Here is a 25,684-nt window from a genome sequence, read left to right as displayed (position 1 = left end):
GAACTAATCATAATGGCCTTCTGAAAACTAGAATGGCTGTACATACCGTTGCCAATGCACGACGGTAAGTTGTAAATAATATAATAACAACAAAAACCTAATTAATTGTATACATTAAACAAAAAATACTATTATAATAAATATAATTTGCAAGGTAACCTTAAAATCCTTTCAAGCTTAATATAGCTCTGTAAAAATTAGTATTATACTATCGGATCGTATAGAAGGCGAGACTCAACTACAATACATACAATAATTAATTGAAAATGTGTTACATTAGCTGAAACGCGATGAAGGGCATAAGTATCCAGCCGTCGATAATATATATTACGCCGACTAAAAGTATGTGTATACATACTTTCAACTCAGTCGTATGCCAAAGATCGTTATTACAGGTGTCGAGTCTTCGATAAGAATACCTTATTGCAGGCACGTAGCCGAAAACAATTATTGGGGGGCAATAATTTTGGGCCCTTGTATCATTTTCCATAATTTGTTTCCAATGAAAAACAATTGAGTAAGTTGTTATCCAACGATAAGTATACTAATTTCTAATATTGTATACAGTGTATAAAAATAATATAAGATATTATACTATTTTTATCGTATCCTCGTGCTATACAATGGTTTTTTATTTTAACGTGAAATATTAGGGTTAAGTGATATTTTTTAAGCTCCTTTACGTTCTATTATTATCTATGTATTGATACGAATAGACTGAGTTTTCATTTATTTCTTTAGTATTTAAGTTTCATTGTAATTTGTAGCGTGTTTAAACTATTGGTTTTAATTGTAAACTGGTTTAGGATTCCATTTCACTTTAGTAATTGTGTAGCTGAAACACCCTTGATAGGTTATTGAAAAGGCTTAGCACCATTTAATTATTATATGTAGATGTGAATGACGGGTATAGAAAGAGAACCCTATACCTAAAAATGAGAGACGAAAGTTCACTGAAAATGGTGAACCCACAAAATCATTTAAACCGCTGAACCGATTTCTCTGTGTAGCAACTCTAAAGAACAGAAATCATACCTGAAACAACAATTAAAAATATTCACCCCTTTCCCTTACAAAATCGAGAATAAAATAAAAATAATTCACATATTTTTCAACTTAAAACTACAATGCTCTATAACTTTTTTAAAAATAGTCAAATTAATTCCAAATTTGTATGGAATATTCTTTAAATATAGTACTACCAATAAACATTGACAAACAAAAAAAATATCATAAACCTTTCCCCTTAGAAGAGATAACATTTTTTTCTTTATTTCACTTTTCTAGGTAAAGTTTTATGGATAATGGTCTGAAAATTAGTCTTAAATAGATCTCGAATAGGACTATAACATCTACAATTTTCTCAAAAATTTGTAGGAAAACTTTTTTTTAAAGAAGAACCCAAAAATTGGAGAAAATTACAATTTGACCGAAGTCCGTTTGCTATATGTGAGTAAATCAACAATCAACAGGTAATCAAAAATATTTCCATAATGTTGTTATTTACGGTATATGGGTAACTACAACAACAAACTAATATAGACCGACAAGCAACCCTAATCGTATCCACCCTAATACTAAATGTCTAGCATGTAATTGACAATGCTCTTTTATATATATATTTTTTATTAATATAAATGTCATAAGACTCAAGTGCAGTGTAAAATATTTAGGTGAAATTAGAAGTAACATTTTTAAAGTATACTCAAATAAAAATGTTAAATAATTAATACTAAAACTTAATTTAAACTTAAAATTTATACCTAACAATAACAAATATTAACATTATGAATGTTTGAAAAGTAATGGTGGAAATCTGACTAATTTTCCATCTTAAAAATTCTCTCCAAAAGGTGGTTTTGACCATAATTAGTTCGGTTGGTTTTGATGTGAAAAGAGAGGCATATTTGTTCATATTTGGCGTTTAACTTTTAGTTAAAAATTCTATTGGAAGGTCCATAAGAATATTAACTTACATACTTACTAAAAATGATTTATTTCATTACAAACCGCAGTCATCATATTCACTAAGTACATTATTGTACTACAATTAATAAGTAAATTAAATAAGTACGTTGTTGTTTGACTTTCAAATTTTATGCTCTAAAATTATTCTTTAATTTTGTTTTTATGTAATATGTTTGAGACCACCCTTAGAGGTGGAATTTTCGAAAAGTTCTATGCAAGTTACCTTCGCGGGAGTGTACTCAACAACTTCCCAAAGCTTCATGGCGATCGGATGAATGGTGTACCAATGCATAAGGGACATACAGACTGCAGACAGACATTCATTCTTATATAGATAATAATTATAATTTAACTTACAAATATAACGTAAGTTATATACTCTTTACTCCTCTGGCAGAAAAAAAAATTGAAATATATGTTTTTTATTATAAAAACAAAGATTAACACGTGCTTCACGTGTTGTCAGTAGAATAGACAAAACAATTATTGTCAATAATTCGGTGATCACAAAAATAACAATAACAGCCCCTCTCCCCGCTCCCTCAATAGGCCTTGCCACCGATCAGCCGAAAAATATCTAAACAAAACCTAAGCAATGAAATATAATGTGAACAAAAATCATAATATCTGAAAAAAAATGTATTTTTATACTTTTATATGTAATAGCAAATTAAATAAAAATACGAATTTTACTAAAAGAGAAGAGCCAATTGGTATTGATGGGGGGGGGGGGTATGCCCACATCACTCCTGGCGTCATGGATCAACTTGAATCAATGTATGTTTACTTAACCGTTATTTCTAAGTATATTGATCATAAACACTAAATTTCAACGGCAATAACATAGTTTTTCAGTCTTTTGACTTTTTCAAAGTCCCCCCCGCACCTCCCTTAATAATGCTCCATCGAAAACATGAATAGAGCCATTTTTGTATGAAATTAAATTTACTTTCTTTTTCTATAGCAATTTTTTTTTGATAAGACGCTTAGGTTTTCGAAATATTTACGAAAAATAAAAAATTGGGACCTTCTCCCCCCTCCCCTCCTCAATAAGCAGGACTACACGATTTTTTGCATTTATTTGCTAATTTTGGGTCTTCGTTAACTGGACTACTACACGCTTTACCGTAAAGCCCTTTTTTACGATTATTTTTAAAGAGTATAACGTCTTCTTAAAGTGTGACTGGAAACCGTGTGCGTCATTAAAGGATAAAGAAATATTATTTGTAGAAGATAAATGTATGATAACTACTAATCTTTTATAATTGGTTAACTAATCAAAAATTAACAATTGTCATTTGCTTCATCAAAAATAAAGAATGGTAGTAATAATAGTCAGGTTTCATTTAAAAAAATATCATATATTATTGCTTGATCATTAAGTTTAACCTTTTAAGTCACACATTTCATATAAATAAATACAATTATCTTTTTAGTTACATAGTCATACATAATATCATAGTCAACTAATGATATTAGACAGCTCATGTCACATATATAATATATTTATATTTTTTATAAAAAAAAGTTATTACTTATTTAATTAATGTATATATAGTTAAATTAAATTACTTAAATTTATAAAGTTTCACACCGCACGCGCTCTTTATAGTTTAGTAGTTGTTACTCCATTGGAATCTTCTACTTCAGAATAGATATCTTCGTTGTCTACTGGTAAACCTAATAATTCTTGTAATTTTTTAACTTCTGTTGTCATTTTTCTCTGTTTACAACACAATAATAACAGCTTTTAAAAAAAATAAATACACAGAGTTTCAATAACGATTATAATATTTAAGGACTTAAGGGGCCTCTACATCTCCATAATTTTGGTCGAAAACAACTTATTCTAATTTTAATCGTACGTACTCTGAAATGCGTAATCCGACAATAGTTTTTTAAACGCATATAGATTTTTCTTAACTTGCTTAGTGCATCGATCAAGTACATTTTTAATTTTCTTTTTTAATATCATTATGAAAATTATTAAAAATTGCAATTTATTAAATAGAACAAATTATCTAAAACCAATTATGCCACAATCGATAAAATGTATGAAGAATTCAAATGTTTTTTTAAAACTTAAGTTGGAATATTCTGTGTTTTTGTACAAAAATAAGATACTTCTTTTTTATATTAAAAATTTTAACTTAATGTAGTTTTATTGAAAATTGCCTATACAATGCGCCTTAATAATAAATGCCAGTGTAGATGTCCTTAGATGAACATGAGGTGTTTTTTTTATTAAGGAGCAATACTTAACATATTTTGGACGAAACTAAAAAAATGTAAACTAATTTAAGAGTAAATGAATATAATACCTGTATGTCAGTAATTTTGTATTAATTGTTCTGTTATAGTGCACGTTTAATAAAAATATACCCTGTATAATTCTCGCTTTTTGCTCATTTACTAAACATACTTCTTTTATTAAAAAGTTTACGATTATTTTTGTGAGAAATTAAACCTATATAATAACCTATACAATGCTAGAAATAACTAACTAATAATAGTTAGTTACAACTCATTTGTATAAACAAAAAAAATAAAAATCAAGGGGATTGCATGCGGTTTGTTTTTAAGAAGTTTTTTTATAGGCAATATTTAAGAAAAAAGGTTTTAATCAATTTTGCCATATCAATTAATTTACCAGTTAATTTGTATAAGTTAATTTGTGTTAGCTTCAAGGTATTATTTTTAATTAAAATAACTTTTTCTATGAGTAAAAGCAATTTTAATTTATTTTTTTATCAAAAAGCCAGACAAAATGTCGGCTACAAAGGATGGCCCAATTTTAATTCTGTAAAGAGATTCGAGTTTTGGCTAAAATATTACTATGTTATGTAGGAAGCCGATTTTCATTTAAAAATGTCAGTTACTTGTAATTAAATTTGTCTTGCATTATTTTCAATATTATAACCCAATTTTTTTTACAAAAAAAATCAAAAATATGTTTCCTTCATAGCCTAGTAAAGTTGTCAAAGAATTTGCATGTGTTTATAGAATTTAAATCGGACCATCCTAAGTAGTCGACAGTTTGTCTGGCTTTTTGGTCTAAAACATCAATAAAACAGACCACGTGCAATCCCCTTAAGGATCAGCGGAAAGATGTTAAGCTTTACGATAAAAGCAAAATATTAAAATGCATTTTATAGACACACTGTAGTGTGTTAAGTACACTTGTTTAAATAATAATGTTTAATTCAGAACTGATTTCTTAGTTTATAAGAAAATATATTTAAACATTTTTTACTCAATAGGTTTTTGAGAAGCGAGTACGTACAATAATTTATTATAGTAATAATAATTCCATTTGTATTCAGCGCCCCTTAGGATTTATATTTATTTATATTTTACAGAAAATACCGTTTTAAATGCGTAATATATATATATGTATCTTAATATTTGATTTTTAATTACTTTATCTAGAATTCCTGTATTATATTTAATATGTTTTTGAAAAACAGCTCTTAACGCTTTATCGGTAGATAAGTCTAGTCTGACAATCTCATTAGTTATTTCTTCCAGAAATCGTGAATACGAATGGTCTTGACGAAACTTCCTACAACAAAAAATTTAAAAAAATGTTAAGTTAACATTAATAAAAGTATTTTATCAAGTATAAGATTTTACTTCAGATAAAAGATATTGCTTTAATAGTTGTGCAAAATACTACAGCAAAATCAATTTACATTTAATCTTAAAACTTTTATTATTTTTGATACAAAACACATTGGCAAGTAAAATAAAATTGTTGACGATAACATGTTATGATAGGATTCACAATACATGTAGAATTCTTACTTTTTGTTTTTAATAACTTTAATGGGAGATCCTTGTCCAATTGTTAATTTTTTAAGATCTCTTCTGTGACAAGTCTCGACAGAACAAGCTCTGCTGTTATTTTCAACGGATTCAAAAACGAAATCGTCGTTATACGCAGAGTCGTCGCTCAAATTCTATGAAACAATTTTAATATTTTTGGATTAATACCAACAAAACTATTTCGAACGTGATCGAAACTACTTATGATACAATTCAATTTAACGGTCATTTAATTTAAGTCATTTTATGTTTATTAAACAATGTATTAAACCTTAGATACATATATATGTTTTAATAAATGCTTAAATGTGTATAAATATAATTTAGTATTTCACTCACTGATTCTAAATATTTGGTATGTCTATCCATCGACAAAGATTTATTGGGACGGCTTTTTGTTTTAATGGTTCCTGGATTTCGGGATTCCTGAAAATTTTAGTACATTCAATCTTATGATTTTGGTATCATTTTTTAATTTAAATGTTTAAAAACACTGTCTCTCAATTATTCCCAGAGTTATTTTAGGTACATAATGTATGTATAAAATTTGTAATTATATGTAAAACATTTTTAGCTTTAATGTGGAGCTGAGAATATATTATTTTACAACGATGTGCTTATTTTGTATCTGTATCTACTGCAACTTTTATATTTTCGATCACAAAACGTATGCGGTTTATACTTCACGGTGTCAACATTTTGAAAAGGAGTGCCTTTACATTTATTATCGGGAAAACTTCCCAAAAAAATACAATTATTTAATTTTAAACTGTACTCGCTATAACTTAGACATAAAATATAGTCGAAACTTATTTGAAAAACTGACCATAATATCTTGAAAGTCGTACCAAAGCGTTTAATAATAATTGTCTTGACCTTACTTCGCTTACTTTTTTGTGCTTGGTTAAACTTAGTTTGGTTTATACTTTAGAGTTGAGTTGGTAGAAGAAGAAAGAAGAACGGGTGATCTTTTTTAACTTTTAGTTTTCTAATATTCTTTATTTAAACGGTTTTTGACCTATATAAACCGGCTACACAAATAAGTCGGTTTTGGTGGTTAATAAATTACCATGGGTCCAGGCACAAAATTTTTTTTAAACATATAATTGTAAAATCATTACTTTTTCAGCTTCGCACCGAAGCTAAAATTTCAGAGAAAATAAGTTATAGCATAAAAAAATTGTACACCAGAATTAATAATTGATAGTCGAGTTTTTACTAAACAAAAAATTAATAACTAGGGCATTGTCGATTCAAGTATTAAACATTGAGTTAAAACACCAGTTGTATAGGATATACATTTTTTTATTTAAGTCTCAAAACTAAAGAGAAATGTATAATTTATAATGCACATCAATTGAAAAAATATATAAAACAGTAGTTTTAACATCAAATTAGTACCTATTGTAAGTGTTAAGGAAGAAAAATGAATTAGGTGTTTAAGCATTTATTTGTTATTTACAAATAATAATGTTAGCACGCAAGGTTTCGCATGTAAACATAGTAATAGTGTCAAATCACAAATGTCAATTCTTATAGAATCAATTCTATGATCTCATAAATAAATCATCAGTCAAAAAATTAAATTAAAGCAATATTTTACATTTGTATTTGTCATAGAGTGACACTCCACAGTACTGTTACATAGTAGGTTTAAAATAAGATGTTGGTTATGACTAAATTGTTTTTTTGTTAGTACTATGTGTTTTTGACTTACACGTTTATTTTTAATTGTGAAAGGACAATTTAACCGGTTGTCGTCGTAGTTTTTTATCATAGATTTCTTTGCTGCGGAACTAATTGTTGAATTACAGTAGTTTGGTGGGACCCTACGGAAATAAAGAAATATAATTTAAAAACACGTTATATGGACAATATGAATATCATATAAATGTGTTTTTAATCTTGTTGATATTTTAACAAATAATTTCACATCATAGTTATTACGATTACCGAAAATTGCGAATATTAGATATAGTTGACACTGGTCTTTTACTAGGGCAACTTGCTGACCAACAATTAACTCTCGGCCTGACGTCGTAAATTTTTTTGAAATGACTTCTCATCGTTAAGAACGTTGTAATATTGTCTTCTAAAACTATAATACATTTATGTGATAGGTTGACATAAGTTGATATAGCACCTTTTTCTAACTTTTGGGAAAATTCGAGTTAATTCATGCTAAAATCCTAAAATTAATTTTTTCTTCTGTAAATCTCATTGACATATTTCTTACAATATCAGTAATTTAAAACTTAACCAAAAATTGTATTTTGGTCTATTTATAATATGTTAAGAAGAGGGGACATATGAGAAAGGAGTATAGACATATAAGAAGATACATAAAGTGTCATACCAACTTTTGCCGTTCTACCACAGATTTATTATATGAATTATTAATAATAACTTATTTCTAAAGTTTATTAAAAACCCCGTTCTCCAAGGAATACTTAACATTTATACTCACTTTGTTATAATTAATATGAATACTTAAAAAAATTGTTTTATACAGTTTACAATATTTAAAAGTTATTAAATTTTCATGCTTTTATTACGTTTTTAGCTTTAGCTCAAAACTAATGATTTTTGTTTTGTTAGTAAAATAATATGTACATCTTACCTGGAGTTTTGGTTTTTACTGCTGACATTTCACTTCTTGTGGATATACTTAAGTTTTAATAATTAACTTGTTAATGTAGTGAGTTTTTTTACAAATGCTTGCAATCAGTACATAAAAACATATTAAATGACTGATACATCTCTACATATATATACAAAAAAAAAAACAAATGTAAAAATAATAAACCTTTGGTTTGTGTACACTAATGTATGATTATGTTACTATGACAACGAGTTTTCCAAACATTAATGATTGAAGCGTCGTATCACAAAGATGGGTATAATATCATTAAGCCTTTAAATTCATATTTAACAGGGTCGTCATTTCAGTTTTTTCTAGTGGGACAAATTTCTGTCGGTCCATGTTAATGATAAATCACAAAGCCGCGAGCTACGCTCACATAAATATTGTCTGCAAATAATTGCTTAGCCTTAACACATTATTCAAACATATAGTTTTAGGATGACAAAGCCTGGTTCTAGAGACATGACTGGGCAGTTTGTACAAAACTAAAAAAAATATGACTTCATTATGTAAACCATTTTGACCCATGATAATAGTAGGGTGGGGCCAATGCCCTAGTCTGTGCCCTCCCCCTCCCAAATTACGGTCCAAAATTCTTAATTTCTTAATATTAAATTCTTTAGAAATTAGGAAAGAAAAAAGTTTTTAGGTACAAAATTGTCGGTTACACCTATATTTACATATAAGTTACATATTCCGCTGCTGCCAGTAAACTGGATCATTTAACGTAGCATAGCGATAAAGCACTGAGACAGACGATGTTCTTAAAGTTTCCAAAACATTGGAAAAACAAACATGAAATATGATGTAATATAGGTGTAGCCGATAAATGTATAACAATTATTTAAATAAAATACACTTAATAAGCTTTAACCAATTTTTAGTTAAATTTTTGTCAGATCCGTAATACCATCGTCCATTGGAAAGTCGGGAAGAAATAGTAGTAAACAGGAACTTTTCATTATCTTTCCACCAAGTTCCAACTTTCAGTGCTATTGGAGATATTTTTTTCCCAAGTGCAGCTATACCAAAAATGAAGATTAACAATATGACTTCTTTTGAAAGAATGCATTTAATTTGTTTTTTATTAAAGACGCTTGTTTGAAAATCTAAAATTTAAACAAACATATATTTGTTTAAAAAAATTAAGTTTTCCATTCTTTTAAATTCGTTTTAATTAATAAATGTAAATTATAATCCAACTAAACTCTTCCAACAGTAAAAGAGGGTCTAACTGAGTCCAAGTAACTGTATAAACGTTCTACAAGCGTCCTTATAATAAGACCTTCAGAGTTCAGACAACCGCTTATCGATTACTCAGCAGCTATTAAGCAGTGACTAAGGTACTCGTATATAATATAAAAGTATAGTATGTATACTAAAAAAACGGGTTAGCTTGTAGTCGAGTTACAATTGCAGACTTTTACGTGAAAATGTACGTCTTGTTGTGATCATTGAAACGACAATATTGGTTTACTGGTAAAGATAAGAATATTAAGAATATAAATATCGCTTTGTGAATAATTATATTTTATTAAATTTTTAGGTATAGTTTGATGTCCACAGTCCAAATTTGCCATGTTTTTTCCACATTCCATTCCTATCCCATGTACCATTAGAACTTTCTCGAGAAATAATTTACAAATTTTAGTAAACCAGATCTTATCAACTGTACTCTGTACGGCTCTAGAATGCTCAAATAATCGTAAATTGCACCGAATTTAAAGGCGCATTCTAGTGAAAAAAACACTTAAGTAATAAATTTCATTATTCATTTATCAAGTGTATTTTTATTAATACAATAATGAGTTTTTTATTAGACGAGCGTCTTTTTATTTTATCAATCTATTTTTAACGTTATTCACTAATTTTCTTCTCTATCATTAGTCAGATAAAACTTATCCATTTTTGACTGTAGTGTCTGAACGAAATTGTAAATATAATATTATTATTATAATATAGATTAATTATAATGTAGGTAAGTGTAAAATTTAGAACGGAAGGGAGAAAGTATAATTTTGATCTGCGCGAATATGTACTCTATTGCACTCTACCTCCCGACTTCAATAACTTTAAAAGTAATTATCTAAAACTGGTTATCGACCAGTAAAAATTTCCAGCAAAATATACATAATTTTAAAAGTTGAGATAATATTTACGTTACCAGTAAAAATCTTAAGTTCATAGGGTTATAACACATTAGAATGGAGTTATATAGTTGAATAATAAATCAAATTTGGGCCAACTAATAACTGTAAATGTACAAAAAAGAATAATCTAAAAAAGTCTAATACCTTTTAAGATATTGATTGATTCTTAGTGACCCATCCTGTATATTATACTGAACTATATATTTTCCATCTTTTCTCACAACACATAGTTTTGTATCGAATGATGCTAGTTTTTTTTTAATTAAAAAAAGTTAAATAAACGCAGCCTAAATTGTATACATTATATCATTTGTCTTTTGTTTTTTTATAACTTGCTATACAACTTTATAGCATAAGACTATATGTCTATAATTTGTATACATAATTATGTAAGCTGTAGGCAGCAATAAAAAATAAAGACACTAATGACCTATACCTATCATAAATCATAATATACAATATTTAAGCAATACTACAACAGATTTAATTACATTTATTCTGTGATACTATTATTAGTACCTATAGTGATAGAACAGTAGGGTATAAATAATTTTAATTTATATATTTCATAAATATACACTACAGTATATGTAGCTTGGGTATTTTGTACACAGAAATCACTATAAAAAAATAAGATAAAGATAGAGAATAAGATAAGTACACGTATTTTATCATATTCATCATTCATGTGTGTATGTGTGTGTTTGGAGAAACCATCTCGGCGAACGTCTAATACTAAAAAGTAAATACATTTGCAATTCGCGGCGATATTCTTTATTCTATGCACGCACGACTCGGGACAGCGACATGTTACTGCTGGTAAAAAATCGGTGTCATGTGTCGGTGACAAGGGACGGTGCGGGTCGCGGCGCTACGTACCATGAACCGTCCGTCGACGGTCAAACAAATACCGCGCATCCCACCCCCTCTCCCATTTGTTTGTTTCCCCCACCACAAACGTTTGGCGTACTACGTAGTGAATGCAGCAGCTGTTGTTGTTAACGCGTGCAGCCTATTGTGGTGTGCCGATGTGTAGTATTTTCCTCCTCCGCTCTTCGTTCCAATCCCCCGCCGCGGTAAGATAGCGGGCCGTTCGTAACGCTTCGGTGTCCGTCGGCCTTCGTCGCCGTCACCCGAGGCCCGAGTTCACAATGTCTATAGACCATAATCAGCGATCGCGTGCGTGCGTTCAAAAATAATACACCATTAAGTCGGTCTTGTGTACACATAAATCATAATTTTTGTCGCATACCTATGTATATATTTTTTATCATAATGTGTAGCAATTTTAATGAATTATTAGGCGACCATATTATCGTTGAACACGTTTAAATCGATTATCAGACTTCGGGCGGTCAAGAAGTATATATTCCGACTAATCATAAACCAAGTGCGTCGCTAGTCGTTACTATAAATTTTCTTTGTGGTTTTTTTTTCTTATTTATATTAATTATACATTTTTTTTTTCACCAATGTAGAACATAATATAAGCGCAGTTTTAAATCGCCCCCAAGTCAGGTGTACGCGAACGCCGTGGTCGTCAATTGGTCAAAGCGAATCCGTACAAAAACTATTATCATTGACAAAGCACTGCCCCCCAAGAGGAATTCGGAATACGCCGTGGTGTGTGACGCGTGCAATCGTTTACTACTGTCGGCTCAAACCCTTTTCATCGTTTGTTTTTCACACACGCACATTGACATGACCATGGACTCTGACCATTCACCGATTGACCACACTGTATATGGAGATTTTGCTAAAACGATGATGGCCCGTCCGTTTAAAAAAAATAACGTTGATGTGCCGAATATCGAGCGGGTATTTTCTTCCTAATGTTTCCGCGAGTTTCCCAACAATATGGTTAAAAGGTCAGTATTTCAATGATATTTCAATTAATGCTTAAGTTTGATACTTATTATTGTTGTGTGTTGTTCCTAACTTGATTTTGTAACGTTTGAAAATATAATTTCGAGCCATTCGTTTATTATCAAGATAGTCTGTTTAAAAAATAAAAACCTCTAATAAAAAATCTCTAGGGAATAAATGAAAAAAAATTAAGTATGACCCAGCTTCATGTCGAAGCCTGTAGTTACGGAAGAAAATATATTTACGTACACATTAGGATTAATATCACACAAATTTGCCTACTTAGTACTTCTTAATATAAAAATTTACATTACGAAGTAATAATAATTTTGTAAAAGTAGTATGTTAAATAAGATTTGGTTAAATAGTCCTCGAAGTATATAATAATTATATTGAATCATTTTTTCATAATTTGGGAAAATGATGAGTTATGTAAATGCTTTTTGTTAAGTTCAGATCTTTTCTTTACAATTCTTTCAAAACATTAATTTATTACTTTTGAAACACTTGTGCGGTATGGGATAGCTTGTAAGAAATAAACAGGTTCATGTCACTACAGACCCTTTGTTTTTTTTAACCAAAAGAATTTGGCTACATTTATTTATTATTAATGTACTTACATTTAAGTATGCTCATTTAATTTCATCATATTTAATTCTCATTTAATAAAGTAGCATTTTTTCTACGTCTTATAGGAAAAAGCAATACTATACCTACTTACTTATTTATTTCATTTTGAACATTTTGAATACTAAAATTCACATTTAAAAAAATATTTAAACATTTTTCTTAGAATTGTAAACTAACACATTCAGCTCCGCTGCCAATCGCAGATCGGCAGCAGTAGTCGCTGTTGGTGGCTGTCTGCTTATTCATGATCGTCGTTAGGTATTAACGTTTATACATTATTTAGCCATTGGAGAATGCCTATTTTTTTTATAACGGCCAATATTAAATTCCATGAATTAGGTTTTAGTTTTTATCATGAGATGGCAGGTTAGTGTGAATCAAATTTCAATTATAAATCAGATATCACTTGGCATGTGATTCCTGTCTAAAAGAATTTAACCGGACGTGAACGCGTTAATTAAAGGAATTGATTTCCTAGAAAGCCAATTTAGAAATTAGAATTAAAAAAATTCTTAGTATCTATTGATACTAATAAAATAAAATTAAAAGACTCGTCATTTTCCAAACATTTGTAATAAACTTCAATTTTTGATGTACTAATGTAAATAAAAATTATGAATATGATACCTAATGCATTTAAAGTTGTATTTATTTACTACATATTTCTGGTTTATCAAATTACGTGATATTATGTTTTTAAACTTAAGCATGTTTTTTTTCCAGAACTGATGCTATTGAAACAAAGAAAACTGACAATGTTAAACATGAAAACACAGTTAAATATGGAGAATTAATAATACTTGGGTAAGCTTTTAGAAAAATGTGTTACATAATATGTATAATATATTTTTTATAATACTGAATCTTGGTTATATTATTTCTAATATCTATATTATTTTAAAATAGTTGTGAAAAACATTAACTTTTTTCTTTAATGTTGTTAAATTAATTTTATGCTATATAGTCAAAATTTTGGATATTGCAAATAATATCATGTTCGCATTGTTTGTCTATAATAATTTGGTACTATTATTATCCATTATACATTGTAGTTAACAATACATTAAAAATATTTGTCTGGTACCTGTATGTTGCAACAATTCATTCATTCGGTTTAAGTGTAGTTTTCTCATTAACTTGTGTTTTTCCTTTTTAAGAAAAAGTTCGACTACAAATTTCCAAAAATATTATAGCCTCATTCTAGATCTACCTCTCTCTAAGTTTTAGACCTTAAGTTCTAAAACTTAGCTCTAAATGTATTAATAAAATTTAATTGCATATATTAATTTTAGATATAATGGACAATTAACAGCTGGTGATCGTCGTAGACGTAGGAGTAAGTTTGTGTTATGGAAACGTGAAGTCGCTAATGGTATTAAGCGTTCTAATCATTATGTTGTTCCAAGTCCCCAGAATTCACATGTGAGTTAAGATTATACTTTTGTCTTAAAATAGGAACGGTATAATTGACCCTTCTTTGCAATAAGGGCATAGTTAGAACTACCAGATTTAAGAAAAATGTAATTATAAATAAGATTTTAAACCGTGTGAACTTGCCATTTTTTGTATCACAATTTTTGAAGTTTTCATGCTTTCATCTTATCAGTTAGAAGTTTAATTTCAAAAAAATGTCTACATTTTTAAAAAATAATAACTATAATTTGTAATAATTAATTTGCAATTATAATTGGTTTAAATTTATTATTAAAAAACTAAAATATAATAAAGCACTTATGTTATGTTATTATTTTTTTTAGGCGGTTCTTGATAAAACAAAGCATTCCATTTCGTATACTTTGTCTAGAACAGAAGCTGTGGTAGTGGAGTATATCACTGATGAAAACACAGATATGTTTCAGGTTAGAATACAATTTATTTTGGGTATAATGTATTTAGCTTACTAATTATTACTCAAATAAAATTTAAAAATAATTGTATCTATTAATTTCATTGTACACAAAAACATTTTTAGAACAAATGTTTTCCTAATTCTTATTTTGAATGTCTTTCCATAAAATAGTTCTTTGTTGTGTAGTTATGAAGAAGGTATATCTAAGTTTACTTAAATAATAGAGATTATTTTCAAATATTCTTTTGTAATATTGATTTACTTTTTTATTTAATTATGAAAACTGGTAGCTTAGTCCATCCAAAACTATATGCATCGTTGTAAATTAAAAAAAAGTTTGTTTTTAAATATTGATATTGTTAAACTTAATTTTAATATTAGATGTAAAAATTAATGGGAATATAATTTTCACTACAACTTTTTATACTTAGATTGGACGCTCTTCTGATACGCCAATTGACTTTGTGGTCATGGACACTAATGCTGAAAAAAATGCAGCTGCATTGAATGCATCTATGGCTGACAATAAAAAAACGACTGCTGCAAGTACCATATCTAGGTTTGCTTGTCGTATAATTTGTGATAGAAATAATACAAATATTGCTCGTATATATGCTGCTGGATTTGACTCGTCAAAAAATATTTTTTTAGGAGTAAGTAATATTTGTTTTTTTTTTGTTTAATTGATATTTTGGATTTAAGACTTATTATGCAACTTTAAATTTTAGGAAAAAGCGACCAAATGGAAAGATGGCGAAGAGATAGATGCCTTAACTACTAATGGAGTGTTAATAATGCACCCAAATGGAAAGTTTTATGAAGGAAATACTGAACCAGGTGTTTGGCTGGAAGTATCTGTTTGTGGTAAATTGTTTTCACTAAGAGGTTCCAGATCGGCTCAGCTCAAAGGAGATATGGTAACAGAGTAATTTTAATTCTGATAAGACTAATTACAACTTATATTAAATTAAAATTTTCGATTTGATTTGTTATTTTTAGGTTAAAGATACTGATAATATACTAATGGACGGAACTCTAATTGATTTATGTGGTGCTACACTCTTATGGAGATCAGCTGAGGGTCTTAGTATATCTCCCGTAATGATTTATTATTCAATACTTAAAAACCATTTATTATTTCATCATAATATGTAACAATGAATTAAATGTTTTAACAGAGTCGAGAATATTTAAAGAAGCTCATAGAAAAGACAAATCGTGAACGGCCTACATGTCCTGTTGGATTGTATACGTTAGTTTTTCCGCATCACCCAGAAGATTCTGCTCTGTCTTCTTCAGATTTGGCTGATGGCAAACATCAGCCTTATGCCTATTTATCCTGTGGTCATGTCCAAGGGCGTCATGATTGGGGTCTTAGTAAAGACTCAAACAATAGAACTTGTCCTATGTGCTTAAAGGTAGTTTCATAATTTCTTTTTATGATTAAAAAAAATATTATGTTAAATCATAATTTAAAAAATAAATTATATTTAGATTGGCGGTGTGGCCAAACTCAGTATGGGAGTTGAAGCCTCATTTTATGTCGAGGATAAAGACCCGCCAGATTTATATGCGTTTAGTCCATGTGGACATGTTGCTACAGAAAAAACTGTGAAGTGAGTATACGTAATAAATAATAAGTTGTTACATTTGTGACAAATGTTTGTAAGGTGGTAAATTTGTCTTCATATTATAATTCAGTCTTTGTATCATATTAGTTGAGATATTAATTAAAAGGTCTTCATAAATTTTAATATTTTAATAATTCAATAATGTCATGTAGTTGGTCCAACTTTTTGCAGAAATTAGTTTATTTTTCATTAGTTTTCATTTTATAACTTTTTTATGTATAAAAAAAAAGAGTAGCACGTTAGGATTAGGATATGGATGGAATTCAGCGGTGATGAAAAAGTCATAGTAGTTGAAGAATTATAAAATCACTAAAAAAACTCAAAAAGCATTAATATAACTGCCATTAACCCATGTATAAATGTCTAGAAATATATATTTTTCACTTGCAATATCACTGATTAATTTGGGATTAGCCACGAGTCTACTATAATTAACTTAACTACATAATTTTATTAACTTGGTTTGTGGTCTTGTTAACCAAGAACAACTGGGCAACCATCCAGCATTAGAAGAGCCAGTAGTTAATTAAAGACTTCAGTTATAAAAGTTAAAACTAATGGTTTTTTACGTATAATTTTTAAAAAATTATAAAGATTTTTTTCTACATAAAATGTCTGGCCTTTTTAATCGGGGCTCAGAGAGCTATATTTGGCAGTTTTTGGGAGTTTTATTATTAACGTATTATAGTATTATTATACATTGTTTATATTTGTTTTAGATTTTGGGCAAATGTAGGTATTCCATATGGTACAAATGGTTTTGAGGCATTCTGTCCATTTTGCGCTACATTACTCCAAGGTTATCCTGGCTATATAAAACTGATTTTTAATTGATAGTAATACTCGCAAAATATATGATAAATTCCTTTTTAGCATTAATATTTATTCCTCCTCGACTTCAAATAGTGTGATAACTAATAATTTTTTTTTCATTTTGCGTGAGTTATTCTTTCTTCATATGTTTTGTTTGTAATATTCTTTTTAGTATAACAATTTTTTTTTTACTTGTACTTATGTAATTAATTTGATGTATAACTATTAATTATATTGGCCTATGTTAATTAATGTTACTATTTTGTGACTAAGTTTTTCAGTCGAATAGTTATTTTCCTTTGTTTTTGATTATATATTACTATTATTATTGTCATTTACTATCTATTACAGCCTTAGTAATAAATATGTTATATGTATCTTGAAAGATTCAAGAAAATGTGATTTTTTTTGCTAAATTAAGTGGCAGTTAAAAATAGTGACAATCTAAAAAAAAAATAGTTTGAAATAAATTGTTTGATATTATTTCTTCATTAATTATCTATGTTTTTTAAAAGAAATACATAATTTATTTATAACCAATGTATACGTTATTGCAAATCTTAAGCGTTTTGTCAAATACTGTATGTAACTCAACAACAAACAAATTTTTTTTACTGGAATATCTATATTATAATAAATACATAATATGATTATGTATAATTGAATCTCATTCTTTTTAAATATACTTTTAATTATATAATTTTTTTCTTATATTTATTAGAATAAGCAAACTGTTTTGTTTTAAATGTGTTTTTGCGGGGTGAAGTGCAAGATAAAAATTATATTTTTTCCTGTATATAAAAAATATTATTAAAGTTCATATAATTAAACAAAATGTGTAATAATGAGAATTAGAACTGTTTTATTATTGTAATTGTATTTGTATTCGTAAAATGTCAAAAAATGAAAAATCTAGTACTAGAGAAATAAAAAAAAATGTATAATGTACTTTATAGAAGATAAATGGTGTGATATACCAAGACTGTAAACTGCTAAAAATAATAATTAATTTATCTGTAGGTAATTTAACGTATATTGTGTACTTTCAACAGATTTTTAGGTTTTTCTTTGAAATTACTGAACATTTCCTATTTATAACAATTCACGTATATTATAAGATTTTGTTTTAAAATTCTATGTAAAATTCTCAATTATAAGTACATAATATTCTTTTTTTGGCATTAGTTGAAAATTTAACACAATTTTTTTTAATGTTAATTTATCATCAAATTACTGTCAGTGCGTAAATAACGAAAAATGCTCATAGCCATAATTTGTAATAATAACTAGTTTCTCAAATGCTATCTTTTTCATTTTGTAATTGCATTTGTATTAAAATACCTTTATCAATACAATGTTGCCATTTTGTTCAGTAAAAATGTATGGTAGAAAACTATATTAAGTATAAAATACTAAATTTATATTTTAAAGGAGCACTATAATTAATGTATTAAATAACAAGTTTTATTAAATTTAATTTTATAGAAAATATAAATATAATATTTATGTACATATTGTATTTTTTGATTTTATTTTTATAATACACAAGCCTCGGTGTACTTGGCAATATGTTTAATATAAGCAATCGTAACTGACATTAAATGTCTAATTAAAGGATTAATATTTATGTGGAATCTTAGTTGTTTTTTTTTCTAAATTCTAATGTCTTTGTCAAAACAATGATTATTTCATACAAGCGATATGTTTTCAGAAAAATAAGAATATTGTAGTTTTATAAGTATGTTAACAATTATAATTATTATGTGTCAGACTACAATTTATTATTGTAGTGTAGATGTAGACAATATATTTAAAATTCGTAATTTATTTTTAATATTTTTAGATGAATAATTGTATTGTTCAATGACTGGTACCTGTCTCATTCAAACCATGTTGTGTTTTAAAATAATAAATTATTTATTTTAAACTAGATAACTCATTACCTGTATATTTTTTGTTAGTAATTTAACTTCGTCACAAATACACTTTCCAGCATCATCCGAAATTATACTATCTACCCGCTCCAATTTATCACCCTTATGAGCCGGTGAAAATGAAAATGACGCAAGTCAAATTTTTAAAAAATCCGCAATATCACTAGGGCATATTAGTATACTATAAAAGGTCATTTAGTCAAGTTGAGCCTTTGTTCGCGAGAGAGCGCTACTTAAAATTTAGTTAGTTAATACAAAGTTATAGAAATACCAAACGTAAACCTTTTATTTCTCAAAACAAATTTGTGACACGCCACTTTCATTTTCGCCGGCTCATATGAGTACTATAAATATACAGATTATTATTGATATTATTCTGTTTAAAATAACTATAAAGACTAAGATCTTTTAAAAAAAAAAATTAGAATTGTCTATCCTAAGAGCAAACAAAACTGTAGTGTGTGAAATACACGGCGATTGTAAACTGCGCCCAAGGCACACCGCACAGGTAAACACAAAACCATATATGTAAACTGCGCCCGAGTTCTTATTAAGTGGAAAAAGGTGACATGTAAACTGCAACGAAAACTTTATAATTTTTCATGTTTTTGTTTTGTTTTAGAACTTTAAAATTAAAAGGTTCATTTAAATTATTTTATTTAATGTATGTTTCTATTTGGATGAGTTGTATAAAAGCTAGAGTTAAAGTGGGAATGGAAAGCTCGCATGCATTGGTGGTTAAAATTGGCTCTGCTGAAGCTTAAGCCCATTTTTCAGGTGGATACTGAGCTCTTTACTTACATATACATCTACTAAATAATCCGCAAATCGTGTCACTCTTCATCGTCGGGCTTAGATTTCATTAAATAATTTACAAAATAGTCAGATAAACTTTCTGGGCTTAAAAATGGTATAGGTACCGTAGCATGATCTGCATGAACTAACCCTTCTAATATCACTGTTCATATTTTTATAGTCAATACTTAAGCCATTTTGTTGGATATTTCTATTCCACGATTGTGTTAGATGAAAGCGACATCCGTGTATCTTTAGTTTATCTGAGGCCAAACAGCATGGACATTGGTAATTTATGCAATTTGGTAAAAGTGGTAGCAACCCTAAAATATTAATATTTCTGTGATTTTATTGATTCGGGCGCTGTTTGCATTTCATACCGATGATAAGAAGCTGGGCGCAGTTTACATGTAACCCTTTTTGAACCAAATTATAATCGGGACGCCCCGCACCCCCTCTATCTACATTATCAAATTGCCAAGCTTTTACATAATTACTTTAAAATTATTTATTTAACAAAAACGTACACATTTTAATTTTAATTAGTTAACTAGAAACTCATCTAGTGACTAGTTTTAATGACCCAACAGTATTCAGAACCTTGTATGTATAACCTTTTATAATAATTATTATTATTATATGTTTGTCTTTTTGTAATTGCCATTTTGGCGTAGGTAACAAATAAATAAATAATTAATAACATATTATACTTTTTATTATTTTAACTGAATATATTTATGTTGGTCTCCAAATTTATTTATAATGACCTGTTTATTAATTTTTTTAGTTTCGGTTTTTTTTATGTTCAAAATAGACACCTGATTAAACCTAGCGACGCATAGCAGAGAAGCTTCTCTCGCACGTGGCGGAACTAATTGGCAAGGTTAAAGCTACTTTATACAAATTGAACAAGTTTGGGTGTACATTTTCTTGCAAAATAAGCTTTAATTTGTCTTCTGTTAATTCACCATGGATCATACAATTTTTTGCGACGATCATTTCACATTTCAGTGAATCAACAGAAATACTTGACAAATCCTAAAGAAATATGAAATATATAATTAACTAATACAAATAGTACATAGTCCGATACTCCGATTAGCGATAACAATAATAAGAAAAAAAATGACACACAGACACAGCGGTAGTATTATTACTGAATAACCAGAAGGGAAACTTTAAAAAATTACATGGGTTCTACGAGCCGCCGAAAAAGTCCCGCTACCATAACGGTAGTTATAATATACTAGATAATAATAATTCTAGGAAAAAGCATGTCAATGGTTAATGTGGTCTTATAATATTATGTTGGAGACCGTGTTAGGTTGAGGTTATTTTTAGATGAAAAATTCGAACTATTATTTGGGTTATAATAATCCGTAATAATTTATACCGTGTAGCGTTGTCTATTGTTACAATAGTATTGTCGCTGACGTCTGATCGCATAGGCCATAGACACAAAAGGTACATCGTACATCGCGTATAAATATCCTGTTATAGTCATCGTTATTTAATACTAATTACTATATCATCTATTATTAAAATACAAAATTCATACATGACCCTTAAATGTCCACATACCTATCGGCAATCCTGCTTGAGAATTACTACGTAATAAATTGTATTTATTTTCTCTAATACAAAATCTTGTTATGCCTGGAGGCCGTGTGAGGATGGAAGAGGGTAGGCAGAACAGAATTAACAACCAAAAGTTAAGAATAACTTTTAATATGAATGATAACCATGAAACGTTTATCAACACAATGTAAAATAACAGTTAAGTATTTGACAATAGGTCTCTTAAAACAGAACGTTGAACTGTAGAGTACTGGACGACGTCTGACCAATTAGCCCTGTTCGCAGTGGGTACTTATAGTGGTCGGTCGGCCCTGGACGGTGATAGTTGGACACATAACTAGACCATTGATAGTAGTGTTCCTGGATGTCGTCATATGTAGAACGCAGAGACGTAATAGTATAATAGTTCCTAAGTCTAAATAAGGAGTTATTTCAGATAAATGTCAATATAGGGATTGTCATCGCCGTATGGTTGTAGCAAGTAGAATGGACGTGAAGGCTTTTGCGTCACAATCTGAACTATACAATTTTTAGGGGGGGTATGCATTTTTTTAAGGGGGGAGGGGCTAAGCCCCCCCTTTATTTAAGCCTATGAGAAAAATGCATAGAGAAAACGGTCTTGAAAACTGAATCGAGTCCAGGCACGGCGCCAGAATTTTTTTCCTAGGGGGCGGGAAAGGTCAAGTGAATTTTTTGGAGGGGCAACCACAATAATTTTACCTACTTTAGTCTTTTTTTTTTTTTTTTAACCTATATTAGGTTGGCTTACAACGTTTTTAACTTCGCTCTCCATTTATCACGATCTTCAGCAAGTCTTTTTAATCCGGCGTAAGTATCAATCCCTGCGTCATTATTCAGTTGAGATATGTACGAGTTTCTTGGTCTTCCTGGTGGTTTTCGTCCTTCAATTGCACCTTCTATTATAGTATGATGCAATTCTTCGTCATGGCGTAAAACGTGTCCCATCATGTCCCATCGTCGTCGCTTTATGGCTTTAATTATGGATCTTGTTTCTCCAACTTGGGTCAGTACATTTTCATTCGTTACTCTTTCTGTCCAGTTTATTTTCTCTATACGTCTCCAAAACCACATTTCGAATGCTTCAAGGGATTTTTTTTCCTTTTCATTAATGACCCATGTCTCGCAGCCGTATAAAGCTACACTCCAAACAACTTTAGTCAATAAAAAACAATTATAATGATTTTAATATTTATCAGTGAAATAGTATAAAATATAAAGTATGAATTTATTACATATTAAGGGACAATATATACTAATGTACAATTTAAGTAAGGCAACTTTTTTAAATAAGCGTTATTTTTACCTGTCGGCCATCAATTAGTTCTCTATTGTACTCTATGAAAGTCGTAGTAAAAATGAAGGCTTATAAAACGCCCAACAACTAGTCAGTGGAGATTATAGTTATCGTATTATACGGTATACCTACATTCTATTAAACCAAAACAATCCGTCAATAAACACTGAATTTTTGGAAAACACACACAAACGTAAATATTATATATATACCAAAACACATACTTATTTGGGCGACGGATTATTGAAAACCTATTGCAAAAACACTCAACATATATTGATAAAAAAAAGGCCACATTTGGTGGCAATGTTATAACTAATAACTAAATTTGTATACATACACAGGTTTAAATCAAAACAACAATTGTTTTCACAATTTCCGTAATAACTAAATTTGTATTTATAAAAATATAGTAATTTAAAATCTGGGTTTTAGGAATAATAATCAAATATTTAAAATTTTACTATTGAGCAAAATATTTGGGGGCGAGAGAAGGGCAAGAATTTGTTATGAGGGGCGACCGTCCACCCTCGCCCCCCCCCCCCTTGGCGCCGTCCCTGATCGATTCCTACAGTACTTTCTAATCTCCTATCATATTTAATTAATAATATTAAATAAAGAAGTATATATGTATATAGAGGTATAATTTGACATAAAATATGTCAATTTCTAACTGGGTTCTCTATAAAAATGCTAAGAAAAACTGAAAAAAGAATTGGACTTTCATAGAAAAGTTGAAAAACGGAAAATTATCATATTTTTATACATATACAATTTACATATACATTTACATTTATTTAATATACGTATAAATTGGGTATAACAGACCTATAACTAAAACCCGGCACGGCATTTTATAATATAGTATATTATATTATTTCATATTATACCTAGGTATACATATGCACAATGCTTCAATTTGAGTTTAACCCGAAAATTCCAAAACTGAACCAACGGCACGGTTAAAATCCATTAATTCGGTTAAAGTCCATTAAAATGGACGTTTTGTTTTGCATTTTGGCTTATCTTTCTTATCTTTGAAATGCTCAACTATTTTGACTAGTTTTTTAATTTAATTTAATTGTATTTTTTTAAGATGGCTTTTGTGTAAGAATCATAGTGATATTTGTTAGTCATCGATGCAAGTTGATTTAATGTCTACCCCATTGATATAATAATGCCATGTATATATTTTTTTAATATTTTGAAAATAAAACAATTTATTGCCTACAGTTTTGGGTTAATGTAAAATGTACTTAGTTAGGTTTTCAATGACAAGACCACAATATTATCGTATACGCTGATTGCAATAATACGTCTAATTTCTAAACAAATATTTTGTTGTTGGTTTTTTAATGGTTTATTTAAAATATGTATGTATGTATGTATACAGAGTGATCTATCTGATGTAAAACACTCATTTTCTTGGAATATATTAATATTTTGAAAATTATTTTATTCTTGCACTTGTAGGTACATATTTTAGTATATTTTTCAATATTTTAAAAATGTTTAAGATTTATATTATGTAATAAGACTATCAACTTTGGTTTTTTTTAATGCAAACGCATATTTTTAAGTATTTTTAACTGGGTAGTAAAAAATTTAATTATCGTTTGAATTTTCAACTTATAACATTGGTTTGCCACTTATGACTTTCTATTTTAATTTAAGATCGATATTAGTTTCTGTTTAAAGAAACAGATGGTTACAAATTTCATTTGTAATCATTAAAATATTTTTCACGGTTTTTAGGAGCTAAAACGGAAATTGATTTTAAAGAGTTTTGTGTAGCATATAACAGGGATACAGCTGAAGATACAGGTCCAGCTACTGTCGAAGATAAATAGAAATCTCATTAAATCCTATCAAGTGACCTATTAAGTCATAAATGGAGCTAACTCACACAATGCCACAAATAAAGTAAAACGATAGGATAGACGGCAGTGTGAAGGTTTTAGTGGAAGAAAAAACTATGTATCCTAACTAAGTACCATGAAAATTTGTGTTTCGCTTTGTCTCTCTTATTCGATATTCTCATCAGTAATAATTAGTGGTAGGACTATTCGAATAAAAAAAAATCGAATATTCGAATACTTTATTCGCACGAATATTCGTTATTCGAATAACGAATATTCGAATTTTTTATTCGAATATTCGATCTGATTTTTCGAATATTCAAATATTTTATCATTTTCTTTGCAGGATTAATTTGATTAAAAAAAAAAAATAATTAAGAGACAACCAAGGTGTCCTTGATCTATTTTTAATAATTTTTAACAAAATAAATATAATTATAACGAATTATTCTTTTGACAAAATAACTATTATTACTTATTACAACAAATAAGATTTTAACAATTTATATAGATATATAATTATAGTTTGGTATTTCTAACTAAAATGATGTAGTAGGCGCAGCCATATTATAGTAGATCAAACAAGAATATTTCCAAACATTTACTATAACCAAATTTTTTTTTTTCGTGTAAAAAAACATAATTTATAATATAAGTATATAAAATAATATAAGTATGTTAACTCAATTTAGTCCACATAAAAAGACTAAACACTGAAACGTTTTTAATATATTATTTTAGTATCAAGAATAATTATGTCTTGTATTATATTATGCTCACTATAGTTATTGCTCTTGATGTAAAGAGTAATTGTCCGCAAAAATAAA

At 28.5% G+C, this 25,684-nt stretch overlaps 2 protein-coding genes across 3 annotated transcripts; one reads left to right on the top strand and one right to left on the bottom strand.

Annotated features, from left to right (window-relative positions):
• Positions 1-3,531: 3,531 nt before the first annotated feature.
• LOC126844652 (uncharacterized) lies at positions 3,532-11,369 on the bottom strand. 2 transcript variants are annotated; one of them, XM_050582991.1, is made up of 7 exons: positions 8,414-8,517; positions 7,747-7,891; positions 7,511-7,622; positions 6,133-6,219; positions 5,773-5,927; positions 5,389-5,530; positions 3,532-3,691 (listed from the first exon to the last, which is right to left on the bottom strand). In XM_050582991.1, the coding sequence occupies exons 1-7, from the start codon at positions 8,439-8,441 to the stop codon at positions 3,575-3,577; spliced, it is 786 nt and encodes a 261-aa protein (XP_050438948.1). In that variant the 5' UTR covers positions 8,442-8,517; the 3' UTR covers positions 3,532-3,574. The 2 variants fall into 2 exon arrangements, with proteins under 2 accessions (XP_050438948.1, XP_050438949.1); XM_050582992.1 differs by lacking the exons at positions 7,747-7,891; positions 8,414-8,517 and adding an exon at positions 11,249-11,369.
• Positions 11,370-11,736: 367 nt separating this feature from the next.
• LOC126844706 (protein pellino) lies at positions 11,737-17,829 on the top strand. Its single transcript, XM_050583085.1, has 11 exons — positions 11,737-11,977; positions 12,066-12,455; positions 13,807-13,887; positions 14,376-14,505; positions 14,841-14,942; positions 15,364-15,585; positions 15,661-15,849; positions 15,932-16,030; positions 16,111-16,350; positions 16,427-16,548; positions 17,283-17,829. The coding sequence occupies exons 2-11, from the start codon at positions 12,445-12,447 to the stop codon at positions 17,395-17,397; spliced, it is 1,311 nt and encodes a 436-aa protein (XP_050439042.1). The 5' UTR covers positions 11,737-11,977; positions 12,066-12,444; the 3' UTR covers positions 17,398-17,829.
• The last annotated feature ends 7,855 nt before the right edge of the window (positions 17,830-25,684 follow it).

This window comes from Adelges cooleyi, unplaced genomic scaffold, assembly GCF_023614345.1.
Source record: "Adelges cooleyi isolate 19-005CV unplaced genomic scaffold, UGA_ACOO_1.1 ACOO_flye_CR_arks_rails_tigmint_CR_PRNA_651, whole genome shotgun sequence".
Classification (NCBI taxonomy): Eukaryota; Metazoa; Arthropoda; class Insecta; order Hemiptera; family Adelgidae; genus Adelges; species Adelges cooleyi.
The sequence above is the reverse complement of the archived record's forward strand: the minus strand, read 5'-3'. Positions and strand labels throughout refer to the sequence as shown.

What these genes read in the sequence shown, in the direction of transcription:
- LOC126844706 (XM_050583085.1), top strand. An exon ending in GGAGAATTAATAATACTTGG is followed by an intron (nt 13,888 to 14,375) that starts GTAAGCTTTTAG and finishes TATTAATTTTAG; the next exon opens with ATATAATGGACAATTAACAG. An exon ending in CTTGTCCTATGTGCTTAAAG is followed by an intron (nt 16,351 to 16,426) that starts GTAGTTTCATAA and finishes AATTATATTTAG; the next exon opens with ATTGGCGGTGTGGCCAAACT.
- LOC126844652 (XM_050582991.1), bottom strand. Translation starts at nt 8,441, where the DNA reads ATGTCAGCAGTAAAAACCAAAACTCCAG. An exon ending in AGTAAAAACCAAAACTCCAG is followed by an intron (nt 7,892 to 8,413) that starts GTAAGATGTACA and finishes AATGTATTATAG; the next exon opens with TTTTAGAAGACAATATTACA. An exon ending in ATACCAAATATTTAGAATCA is followed by an intron (nt 5,928 to 6,132) that starts GTGAGTGAAATA and finishes ATTGTTTCATAG; the next exon opens with AATTTGAGCGACGACTCTGC.